Below are 13110 nucleotides of genomic sequence, written 5' to 3'. Positions count from 1 at the left end.
TATGAACTCTTGTTATTGCCCCAAAGGAGGACAAATGTAATATGCAGCTGGTGCTTTCAATACTGTTTCATTTGTTTTTAGAGGCATTGTGTATTACTTTGAAGTTAGTTTTTAAAAAAAGTCAGAGAAGTGCTCCTCTTTTGTTCTCCAGGCATTTGATTTTCATGTAGAAGGACATAAATACATGCCAGTTTATGGAACATTTTTTCATCTATCTCGACATTGTTGAAAGATGTCCATCTTTCTTTCAAAATATGGACCAATCTCCAGAAGCCATTCTCATGACTTAAGGAGACTGATCTCATCAATAAGACAGGTTGGTCTTTAGTCAGGACCAGTCACCCTGTTTCAATTATATGTCTCAAGGAACCTTATCTCTATATGTGCACCTACTGGAGGAAAATAGATGATACTTGACTTTCTACCCAGTTCTTGAATTCCACATCTTTTTGATTTTCGTCTGTACCTAGAACCTAGTTAATTTGTATTTGGTAGGCTTTCCCCTGCTTTACTAAAATAAAAGCTTTAACATTGTATATAGTTTGTCATCATAAACACTTTGAGCACACTTTCTTATTTCCAGGACTCTCTCTAGCCATTGTTCTTTCCCTGCCAATTCTTAGTGAAAAATGACTCAAAAAGATTATGAGTAGCTTTCCCTGTCACATTTTTAGAATTTCTGCCTTGATGAAAATAGGAAGTACATAGCAATGAACACACGCCTGCAAAGGTAAACATTTTTTTTCCTCAGTTTAGCCTTGCATTGTGTTGCAGTCTGTGATAGCAAAAAATACTATATTTGCAATACATGTGCATGAACAAGATGTTAGGGGGTTGCTGAATTTGGTACCCTGATAGAGGCGAGGCTGCTGCAACCCCACGCCACAAGGTCCAACCTGTATTCCCAGTTAGCACATACACGAACAGGACACATATAAAAGTATACACATGGCTGAACACAACAGCACAGATGCAATCAGCACTCCCACAAAAAAACCCCACCACCAATGGCCTCATAGCATCCCCCTCCCACATATGTATGTATATATACATATGTACAGTGTGAAAACTGCCAGGAGCTGGATTTAGACACTTGGTCAACTCGGTAGAGTAGAGCTGGCCCCAGATCCTTGCTGTCCTAGATGGTGGCACCTGGGTGTGCAAGCCCTTGAGGCTGCAAGCCTTCTCCAGCTGCTGGTACAGACCCCTTTGCATGCACCAACACACACACACACACACACACACACTGTGGATCCCTCCAGTAACTGAGCTTAGACACACAGTCCATCCAGTAGCTGGCCCTGGATCCTTGTTCTTCCCTCTGCACAGTAACACACACACAAATGGGTGTCTCAGTCTACCCCTGGATCCCAAAGCCTCTTGGGCAGTTGTCATGGAGCCCTCGTCCCTCCAGTACCTGACTCCTCCATGTGTCTCACTCCCAGTCACACGCACCCCCTGGACTTCTGACAGCTTCACCTACTCGCCAGCTAGCCCAGCTTGCTGTTTGCTGGCAATCACCCACTGCCATATGCACCCTCACGCACTCCAGCTGCTGGTACCACAGACCCCATGCACACACCCACACCTACACCTAAACACACACAGAACACAGTACCCCTCACCCAAGAAAACAGGTAGAAATAGAGTTTAATAGAAGACATGACAGGTGATGCTCAGCAGGCACAGGGCACGGACAGGGAAGACCACTGACCAGCTTTGTTTCCCTGTAAGTGGCCCCTTTTATCCCCTTAACCTTCTGTTTTCCCATGCGTCTTCCTCTCCAAACCACCTTTATCCCTCCTTTTTCCCCACCTTTGGTTCCTCCCCTAAAAATCTCATAAGTCTTGTTACAATGCCAAGATGCCCGTTCCCTGCATCCCTCAGAGTGTCCCAGCCCCACAGCCAGCCACGTGCTCCCCAGACTGTAAAGTGCTCTCCAGCTGCCCCATGGTGCTGGGTGTCACCCTTAGCCCGCGGGGCTGAGGCTTCTCTGGGAGGGGATGGGTCTCTGACGGGGTTACAGGGGTTCCTCCACCTGCCTCTGTGCTCGCACGTGTGTGTGCACCTTTGATGGGCTGATGGCTCCTGTGATGAGCCTGGGAGCAGCAAGGCAGGGTGTTAGTTGAGCTCCTTCCCCTGCCACTGACTCTCTGTGTTCCTTTCTGGGGGATGATGAGCTTTTATCACATACCCTGACACAATAGATTCCAAATATGGGATGAGGCCAAAACAAATTTAACCCTGAAATATTAAAATGTTTATGGAGCAGACGTGTTAGAGCATGTACAGTGTGGTAAAGCCAAGGAATGCCTATTTGGTGGCCTTGTGGATATTAGCAAATTTGATGTCCAGGAGACATATTATGCACAAATCTACCTATGATCATCACTGACCACTAACTTTATTACCTATTGGCTTCGCTGCCAAATAGTTTACAGTTTAGATGTGTAAATAAAAGGTTCCATTATGTCAGGAAACGTGTGGAGAACATACCAAAGATACTTTGTGTAATTGGTAAATTATGCTCTACTTCTGAAAAGAGATGACGCAATACTTCAAATTTTAAAGTGGTATTGTATAAAATTAAACATTTCAAAGTATTGCACGTTTTAGTGTATTAAAAATATTCTTCGAATATTTTTTCTGCCATGGGTTTTTTTCCAACACTGCTTTCTTAATCTGAGGGAGCTTATTGTGCAGTGCAAGCTTTTTGTGCTTGTTTTAAAGAGCATTATGTGTCAGCATTTTTCTCAAGCTTTCTTTGGGCTTTTTCCTTAGTGCTTAAGTAAAGCATCTCTGCTCTTGTATGCAGTAGTTAATAGATAACCTTAAAAGCACAATCTTTTTTTTTTTTTTTTTTTCTTAGAATACTGAGGCACAGCATAGGAATTATTTCAAAAGTAACATTCAGGTTCACTTTTCAAGAGTCCATCTTTGAATTGGAAATGAAACTGAAGGTGAATGAAAGTGATTTTCCCAATCTCTTCAGATTTAAGTTGAAGAAATTTTTATGAAAAACTGAAATTTCTCTCAAACTGGTGCAAACCAGTTTTTTCCAACCAAGAAAACTGAGAAGCATATGGAACAACTCGCTCAATTTTGGCTAGGCTTAGATTGTGACTGACGATCAGCTGTGCTGTATTAGCCGCTTCTCAGGGTGTGCACTGTTAATCCCTGTGAGCAACAACTACATTTCTTTCCCTGAGTTTGTAAGAAGGAGCAGAAAAACACTTTGATTTTGTCTCAGCCGTTCAGATTGTCGTCTTTTTTTTTCCTGCAGCAAAATTAATTGGGCATGAGGGAGCTGTTCTGCTATGCTTTTAGTTGTAGAATGCAGAGGACTGTGGCTCCATGCCCATACATACACTAAAGAATCTTCCAAGATTTTAAGAGAAATAGTGAACCTTTCTGCTGCTATAAAAATACTTGTAAAGTAAGTGATTCATGAGTAAAAAGCTTGTCCTGTGGGATACACGAATATTTGTTTATAAATGTACATACATTTTATTTATATGAATATAACTTATTGCTCATTTTTATTATTTGGGCAAGTATTTTCTTTATCTTTTCAGGTCTGCTCCCTCCTGTAGGTGTAAGTACATCCACAGATGAATAAATGTAACATCAGTTACACTAGTACAAGCCCAGTGTCACCAATGGGATTGCACCAGTGTGACTGAGAGTACAGTTTAGCCTTTGGTACTTTGTGCTAGAGTTTACACACGAGAAGAAAAGAACCCACGCTGATTGTGGTTTGTTCATAAACGATGGGGTGAGAGAGCAGGGAAGGGAGTATTAACTCTCAAAGGTAAACAAAGGTACTGGGAGACAATTTTAGGCTCAAAACTATGAGTCACAGTACATTTTCATTTAAGAAATTACAAGAGATTAGATTATGTTAGTTGTCTATTTATTGAGGAAATGGGGCATGCTCATTATGTATATTATATATATTTCATTATATGATTGCTACATAAACATGTCATGGATGTCAAAGAATTCAGTAAATTGTTGCTGTTCTCTCCTTGCCTAAAATTTTGCCAGTTAGTGTGTTCTTGATTTCTCTCCAAAACTGAGAGAATGTTTTCTCTTAAGTGTTTAAATGAATCAAACTTAACTCATAGTTTATGCATTAATTTCTGCCTTTTAAACACTCCAACTAGAGTTACCAACCCTTTAAATAAAATTATGCAAATTGCAGTATTAAACATTATTAAAATAACCTTGTAAGTCCCAAGTTACAAGTACTTCATAATCTTTGTTGATGAAATAAGGTCAATCAAGCAACAGCAATTTTCCATTTTTATGCATCTTGTGCATGGAATGAAATATTACACAGGAAAATAATTTCTAGAAATGTATGAACTGTTCAGACTGTTGGAAAGTTTGATGGATTTTCTTCTAAAACTGAAATGGATCAGAGATATAGGAACCTGACAAGCTGAGAGTTTATGATAACTGATATGTTAGGGTGCCAGCAATGGCAGAAGCACAGAAGAAAATGAAAGGCAGAGTGACTGTGAACCTCTGAAGCCATATAGTACATGACCTGAATTGCACAAGAAAGAATGTAATTCTGTGGAAAGAAATAACTGTATCCAGTCCTCTGGAATGCACTGTTTCAAATTCCTGCAATGATTTATATTATAAATTTAAGATACAGAATTATAAGGAATTTTAAAAACTCCTAAAAGTCTGAAGAGTCTCTATGTAGTCAGTCGGCAGAGACAAGTTCCTCAAATGGCAATTTCATCTGAAGACTAAGGCACACTGCATAAATCACCCCCTCTTGATTCCTCTCTCCAGTGCCTGTAAAAAAGAAGCGTAGATGGCTGCTTGACTTAGATTTCTACTTGTTAGATAGCTAATATGATGGCATATGAATTTCTCTTAGTGTAAGAGAGAAGGTTATAGCACAAAGATGAAATTTGCATTCTTCTTTTGCCTAAACAGAATTCATGAACAGATGTAATTTCATTTCCATTTACTGTGAACCCCAATTGAAATCATGATTTCTGCTCCGTGGATCATCTGCTCCATGCATTATGCTTATGAAACTGAGAGTTTTGTGACTAGTCTGCTTTAGATATATCAAGTGCTTACACTTACAAACATATGGACACTTTTCTTCTGTGGTGTATATCAACACCAGAATATGGACAAAACAAAGAGAAGATGAAGGAAAATTTGATGTCTCACATTGTAAAGAACAGAGTGTTATCACATAATGCGTAAGCCACATAAAATAACAAGAATACCTAGGAGGACAGTATCAAAATATATGTTTTTCAGACTGTAGGAAGTGTCAGATTTATGGAGACAAAACAGCTAAACAAAAATCTAAATTGTTGCTGAAGAGGGGAAAGGATTGTGAGGAATGAGAGCAGCAAATAGGGGAAACTAGAAGAGAATCCCTTATTTGCACAAGATTTTGAAACTACAGTTAAGCAGGTGAAGCATATTAGTGAAAGGAATCAAGGTACATGGTGTGTATGAGTGACTCAATAGCAGTTATGAGAGAATATTATTTTTAAAGTTTAGTTGGAAAAAATAAGAAGGTGGAAAGCTAATCATGAATAATCCTTTGGATGAAGTGGGATTAGATAAAGTATGTTTAATTCGGTATGTATGTGTGTGCATCTGTATCTGAGAGAAAAAGAAAAGAACAGATTTGGTGGTAATAAGGAAGAGAACTGAAAAACATAAAAAGAATGAAAATTGAAGAAAGCAGTGGAGGCTGAAGTGGAGACATGAGAAATTGGGATTAGAGTTTGGGAATGGTGATTCACAATACATATAGAAAACATGATTTTTTTTCTGAACAAGATTTGAGAAATAAGGTAGGGTAAGATAAAATTAGGGATTTGGTAGTCAATCAGAGAAGAGTGATAATGGTTACTGTCTAAATGGGTATTTTCTCCAGGAGAATGAAATCAAGAAAACCCAGGGTAACAGTGAGGGAGGAAGAAAGAGAGGAAAGGATGAATATGGTACACAAACAGTGAATAAGAAGGATGACTAAAAATTAAGACCTGGAGAAGGATATAGGAGATATCTATGAAGAAAGGAGTGAGCAAAGAAAGCCCCCTTGGAGTGGGGTACAAGTTTATCATGACCATGTTGTAGATCTTTACAGGTGTTGACCAGGAGCTGGAATTGGCTTCTTGCAGCTCTGCTGAATGTGTGTTGAGGGTGATATCTTCCCTAAAGGATGTACAATGACTCATGGTCAAGTGGTCTGTAGGCATCTGTGGAAGGACCTACAAATCATAGAATCATAGAATCATAGAATGGTTTAGGTTGGAAAGGACCTTGAAGATCATCGAGTTCCAACCTCCCTGCCATGGGCAGGGACACCTCCCACTAGACCAGGTTGCCCAAGGCCACATCCAGCCTGGCCTTGAACACCTCCAGGGATGGGGCCTCAACAACCTCTCTGGACAACCTGTGCCAGTGCCTCACCACCCTTAAAGTGAAAAACTTCTTCCTAATGTTTAATCTAAACCTGCCCTCTTCCAGTTTATAGCCATTGCCCCTCATCCTATCACTCCATGCCCTAGTAAAAAGTCCTTCCCCAGCTCTCCTGTAGGCCCCCTTTAGGTACTGGAAGGCCGCAATAAGATCTCCCCAGAGCCTTCTCTTCTCCAGGCTGAACAGCCCCAACTCTCTCAGCCTCTCCTCATAGGAGAGGTGCTCCAGCCCTCGGATCATCCTCGTGGCTCTCCTCTGGACATGCTCCAGCAGGTCCATGTCTTTCTTATGTTGAGGAAATCAGTTGCACATATACTGTAAGATCTACTCCTGATAAAGTATAAATTTATTTAAAAGCCATATGATCTTTCACTCTGCGTCCTTCACACCAGAACAGTCATATGACAAGAAAGTTTTAGATTCTGGTAAATTTTCATTCAAAGAGCTTAACATACTGTCCTTGTTTCCTAAAGGAAATATGGGTGAAAAGAAGGCAGTGGGCTTAGTTATGCACTGTGATTAAATGTAGATGTGGGGCATCTTGTATTAAAAGCCCATAAATTGTACTCACTCACTTAAATAAAGAGTAGCATGAAAAACTTTCTGGCAGCCTCTTTAGGATGGTTTGAAAACACAAAATCATCGTATTTTAAATCAGAGAACACAGGAAACTGCTTTCTGTACATTTATATGCAGTGAAAAACTTTTCATGCTCTTGGAAAACAATATCAAAAGGACATCAGCAGGTTTCCTTTACAATTAATGAAGAAATAACCTAAATCTGGAGATGGCAAAGGGCAAATAAGGGTCACTGTTTGGTCTCACTAATAAAACAGAAATCATGAAGGGCTATTTATACTCGTTAAATTACCCAAATGTAATGCCTTGATGTTTCTGAAATGTAAAATGGTCCATCTCAGTTATGCAGCAAATTGGAAACTTTTGAAGGACAAATATACCCCAGGGTTAGTTGTACAACAAGAATTTGGCAATATTGTATTCTGGTCTGTTTTGGGTGGGAACTGGTGAAACCATATAGCCAAAAGAATAAAATTTGCATGCTGAGTGAAAATCAGTGGCAGGGTAGTTATCTTCCTCTGCATATGATAATAAAAGTAGAAGAAGCAGTCTTCTTTCTAGAAGACAGCAGAAAAACAATATCCAATTAAATATAATTAAAATGGGTTTTGTTTGTAATAAAAGTCTACAGATGTAATTTTTAGGCAAAACAATCTCATCTTGAAAATAAGACTAAGCATAACAAACAGCTCTAATGACATAAATTTTATTAGAAAGAATAGGTGCAGTGGTTTTGAAAAATTACAGTTGTATAAATTATAAGTGTTTTGATGCTGCTGTTGCCACTATCATAACACAGTTCTTTTCATTAAAATTCATATGATGACATCTTTATCTTATTGAGTGGGTGGATGCAGTTGTAGATGTGCAGAAGTATAGCAAGAAAGAATTTGGCAATGTTTACTTATTTGAATGTAAACAGGTCTATCAAATCAAATAATTGCAGAAGTATAAAAAGAGTATCAAACTATTATTATGAGGAAAAAAATCTATAAAAGTCTTAACAAAGTGACAGTATGTAAAAATGAAAAAAACCAACAGAATGTTTTTCTCAAGGATTTTGGGAATCTATCATGTTCTGTAGAGCTGATTTTCATTAAGAGACTACTTCAGCTGCTTATGTCATCCTTAAACTGCACTAAATGAGAGAAACTTCCTGGAAAGTCCGAGTAAAATTCTTCACATTTGGTGTTCTGTGTGCTGGGCTTTATTTCAGGTTTTTCACAAAATAATATATAAAAAAAACTCTTTTTACCTGTTCCTTATATTTCATTCTCCTGAAAGAAAGTGCCATTTGAAGATGACTAGTGCTTTCTTCTTAGAAAGATAAGTGAACTCAAGTAGCGATTAGAGCTTCACCAGGAAATGTCTCTTGAGTGCTGAAATCTAGATGGCTTCCATGCATTACATCTCTTTTTAAGATATTTTCCTGTCAAAAGTTTGGGAGAGTCCTCCAGTATAACAGGTGCAGATGTAAATGAAAGGCAACTGTTACCTCGATTTGCAAGTAATTGCTTTAAACATTGGGACTTAGTTGAATTATAGTAACTTATTCTGCAGGGGCTGTAAGTTCATCACACTCCGCATCATGAACATATGTAGAGTCAGGAGACTGAGAAGCCTTCTGGCATCAGAAGTGTATATTGGTAATGCCGTTTCTGAACGACAGGGCAACAAAGGCCCTCAAAGTTATCTAAAGGTTCCACGTGGACCGGTTCCTCATGTAGCACGTATGTATCTTGTCCTGGTCAACAGTATCTTTTTTGTTCTGCTGGAAATGAAGCAAGTTCCTGGATGAGACATATTTTAATTCCAGGCTCTGTGCCTTGAAGAAGGGATGTGGTTGATTGCGTCCTCCCATGGACCTCATCTTGTGCACTTCTTACCCACTTCGGCCAGAGTCCTCTGGGCCTGTTACTGTCACAGGTGTTGTTCAGCACTCTTTCTCCGAAGAGAGAACATCAGTGTCCTGAATCAGAGAGGGAAGCCAACATCAATATATCTTGGCTTTGAGCTTTTGGAGAAGAGGAGAGACTGAATTGTTCCTTGAAGACATCCTAACCAGCTGGGCTTGTGGGAGTAGGTGCTGGATATCATGGCATGCATGTGCTGCCAGTTACAGGTGCAGACAAGCTCAAAAAAGCAATCGGGAAAGCTGCTAAACCAGAGATTTGGCCTTTCATTGCTGTATAATTATGAAAGACACACGGCATCCCTTAAGCAGAACTTTGTTACCAATTTATAGCTAGGAGTAATGCAGAGAAAACAGGTTTAAAGCAAGCACTCACCAAACTTTACACATTGTTTTTTGCACCTAGTGAAAAACCTCAGGGGCACAATTAATCTAACTTACCTGAGCTATCTAGTGTAGGATGAAATTAATTAAGACCTAGAAGTGCCTGTTTCACTGAGTATAAAGAGAGCTAGATGACTACCTCACATTTCAGCATTATAAAAGTCAACGTTTAGTTAAGATTAAAGATATCTGTTGTGTTAACCTTGCACTGCTGAAAGATGGGAAAGAATATCCCCAAACTGTCTTGGATGTGCTGATGATTTCTTTGACTGTGGAGGAGAAAACCATATGAAAAAGTTTGGAATTTTTCATAGTTATCTAAATCAGGCAAGTCATAGTAAACTTTGTTCTGTGTTCTTGCTGCAATCTGCTATAAAAGCAGAATTCAGAAAACTCCTGCAAAGAGAGACGTAGGAACGGTTTCCCACTACTCGCAGGAAATGGAAGTTGCAGGTTCAGACAGCTTGTTTAGGTGCTTTGTCAGGCCAAAGACTATCAAGTTAAAATGGACAAAAACAGAGGGTATGTCCGTATGCTGCTAAATGAGAGGACCGACAAGCCAGTTCCAGCGCTGAAGCCATGATTCTCCTCCTGCTTAACTGTTGGCTCACTCCTTGGCTATTTGTTTCCAGCAGGCTCCAGACAGAAACAGCCTTAAGCACTGAGACTTGGCTGAAAATTGACTCTAATTTAGCAGTGTAGGTGCAGCCAGAGAGTCTAAATATGAAATAAAATGAATGCAATGAATGGTACTGCATACATCATCATTCCACCTGCCTCAGGTAGGTGCAATATCTTATTTAGACTCTACGAAATAACTGCATTGGTCTTCTGAGCAACCGGCACGAAAAACAGAGCAGTGAACTGCATATGTAGATATATGTCCTTAAGTAACAAAAGGAGTTGGATCGAGATCAGCTTTTAAATTCATATCATCCCTGCTGCTATGGAACCTGGTAATGGATCTCTGCTGCGATTAATGGCGATTTGAACTGAAGACCTTTTTGGAATCGTGACTGCAGATGATGAAAGAAACCCCTCAGATGATCATAATCAAGATATTGTTTGTGTGCAAATACAAATTGAGTATTCAGCTTGTGCTTTCTCCTTTCATCTTTGTACAGAGGTTGCTCACTTCTCATGTCCCTCTTTTTCCCATTTTGCTGCACTAACGAGTTTTTAATGCAAAGGAAAAGTGATTATAAGCAGTGAAGCAAAGACAGCTTTATAGAGCAAGACTGAGGAATTGAAGACATAGATCAGAGCTATCCACCAACCTAAGATGAAAGGGAAGTTCGTGAAAACAGAGACATATAGATAGCTTTGATTTCATTATCATTAGACAAGAAAGGATGAAAAATGGAGTAGCTATAAAGCTGTTCATACTAGTAAGTTGCCTATATTAATAAAAGAGTCTATGCAGAAAGCATTAAAGTGATAACAGAGAACAGGTAAATATCCTACAGTAAAATTTTTGTTCCTATCTGTTTTTGGTGTACTGTATTGTGATTACCAGATTGCAATCATGTAAAAAATAGAAATATTATGTATGTATTAAATATTTTATTCATTGATGCTGCGTTTTCATTTCATTTGTAAGCATGGGCTATTTGTTTGGACTTTTCTCCCCTTTCCTTTTGAACACAGACTCTGGAGATTGTATTTCTATTACTGATTTCATGGTTTATCAGATTTTGAATTGCAGACAAATTAAATAGTTGGTGGCTTTTATAGGAAGCTTTTGTTTGGTAGATACATGTACCTAGTTATAATATTCACAAGAGAAGTACCTAATTACATTTGAAAGGTGCTTGAGTAGATAAAGAATGATTTGTGTACAGTGTTTTATGATTGCAGTTAGAAAGCTAATATAGAAAATTAGCAGCTGGGAGTGGGGAGGAGAAGTGAATGTTCTTGTTCTGAGAAATAACAATTCTGTTTCTCCAAGATTAGACCAATCCTAATGCTTCACTTCACTTTTGCTACTACAAAATATTTTTTTTTCCATTAAGCATAAACTAAGTAAAACACAAAAGCAAAACTATTTTCCAGGAAATATCCTATCATCACAAAAAAATAAAGCAGCATGATTTATGGGCAATATCTATTATCTTTGATTAATCAATATTTTCTGGCCAAATAAAAAAATAACTGACCAGCTGTAGCTAAAGGACACTTTGAAATTCTTCTAAGATTTTAATATTAGAAGTATTTTCATTACTCTGCAGTTTACTTACAATATAGTCAGCTTTTGCAGCTTTCTCAGATGTGGTACTCTACCCATTAGAAATAAGGAAACTAAGAAAGGGATGTTAAGTGAGTTGCCTCGAGGGACAGAAAAAATCCATGTCAGACTGGAACAAGGTTTCAGAATACTGCTTAAGTCAGTGTCATGTCTTCAGCTGATAGATTTCTTGTCCAGTGCAATCCATTTTGGTGCTCTACATTTTGTAGCTTAATTTATTTTGACACTGAAACTCAGCGTAAGAATTGCATTAACATTCTGTGCCTTTTTGCCATCCAGCTGTCTATTGCAGAGGTCCTCTGTCGTGTTCTTGCCCTAGGTTAATATAGTAAACAAGATGTATTTCAGTATATGTATCAGTGAGCGATTTTTACATAAGTACTATGAATTTCCTGTCTGTTTTTGTATGGCAAAGTAAACTGGTGCTCGTAAGGCAATGAATAATTAATCTTTCTTCCATTTGTGAGAATAATTTTTAGAAACAGGTCTTCTATTTTTGACATGAAACTGTTACCTTGGAAACTATTTAAACATTTGCACGTACTCCATGAACACGTTATATCAAATATCAGTCATATTATGTAAGTGACTTAGTTATTTCAGTGTTTTATATACTGAACTTTTACTGGTTTCAAGTTTATAGGCTTGGTTGCATGCCATTCAAGACAAAAGGGAGCTAAGTAGGCTATAATTTAGATAGCCTCACCTATATGTTGAAAAATGTACTTCAGTAAACTGGTCATACTGGCATATCTGTACGATATCCCTACCAAATTACCTTCCATGTGCATTTAAGGAATTTTCTGATTTTATTTTCTTTAGGTCAATGGAACAGAAATTGAATATGAATTTGAAGAAATTACTCTGGAGAGGGTAAGTATAATTTATTCTTCTCTTGTAGGAAAAAATATAATCTGTAATAAAAATAATGCAATTACTTATGAAATTAAAAGTGTTTAAAAATAAAATTATTTATATTTTGAATAAAGATGTCCACTCATGCTAAACTATAAAAATGTGAGTGATACAACAGGATAAGCTTTTCATGTTTTTAAGAAGTTACAGGTGTAGCTACTGGCAGACCAGTATCCAGAATGTTTTTCTTCCCCATAACTATGTCAGTGCTCGACTAGACATTTGATTATTGGGAAGAGCCCCTGTGACTCTTGGTAACTCACTTTTAGCCTGCAAGCTAGAATCGTGGAGTCTTTTCTGTTTTAACCTCCTCAATTTCTTTGCATGTGTGCATGATAATAGAAGACATGCAGTCTTATACTATAAAACAAAATCGGCGAAAGTGTTTTTAATGTTGAAGTGGATATATAAAAGCTTTAGACCATATCTATGTGTAAATAATATGTTTACACAAGTCTGAATTCTGTGAGTTATAATCAGGGCTGGCAGTGAAGGCTTTGTTGGTAGTGTGGTTCAAAAGTAGCACAAAAAAAGAGAGATATTTAAAATTTGTGATGCATCACATCTTCCTGGATTTGGTGGTTTTTCCTTGCTTTTTTGT

General features: G+C 38.1%; 1 protein-coding gene across 3 annotated transcripts in view; it reads left to right on the top strand.

The window, feature by feature from the left end:
- The window catches only part of DLG2 (discs, large homolog 2 (Drosophila)), a 673110-nt gene that overhangs the window by 256774 nt on the left and 403226 nt on the right, over window positions 1-13110 (top strand). For all 3 annotated transcript variants that reach the window (XM_009881201.1, XM_009881200.1, XM_009881198.1), the window contains one exon: window positions 12417-12467. In XM_009881201.1, coding sequence (XP_009879503.1) covers window positions 12417-12467 — 51 coding nt within the window. The remainder of the gene's footprint in view (window positions 1-12416; window positions 12468-13110) is intronic.

Source organism: Charadrius vociferus, unplaced genomic scaffold (genome assembly GCF_000708025.1).
Source record: "Charadrius vociferus isolate BGI_N301 unplaced genomic scaffold, ASM70802v2 scaffold1, whole genome shotgun sequence".
Classification (NCBI taxonomy): domain Eukaryota; kingdom Metazoa; phylum Chordata; class Aves; order Charadriiformes; family Charadriidae; genus Charadrius; species Charadrius vociferus.
This window is presented reverse-complemented; position numbering and strand designations above follow the sequence as displayed.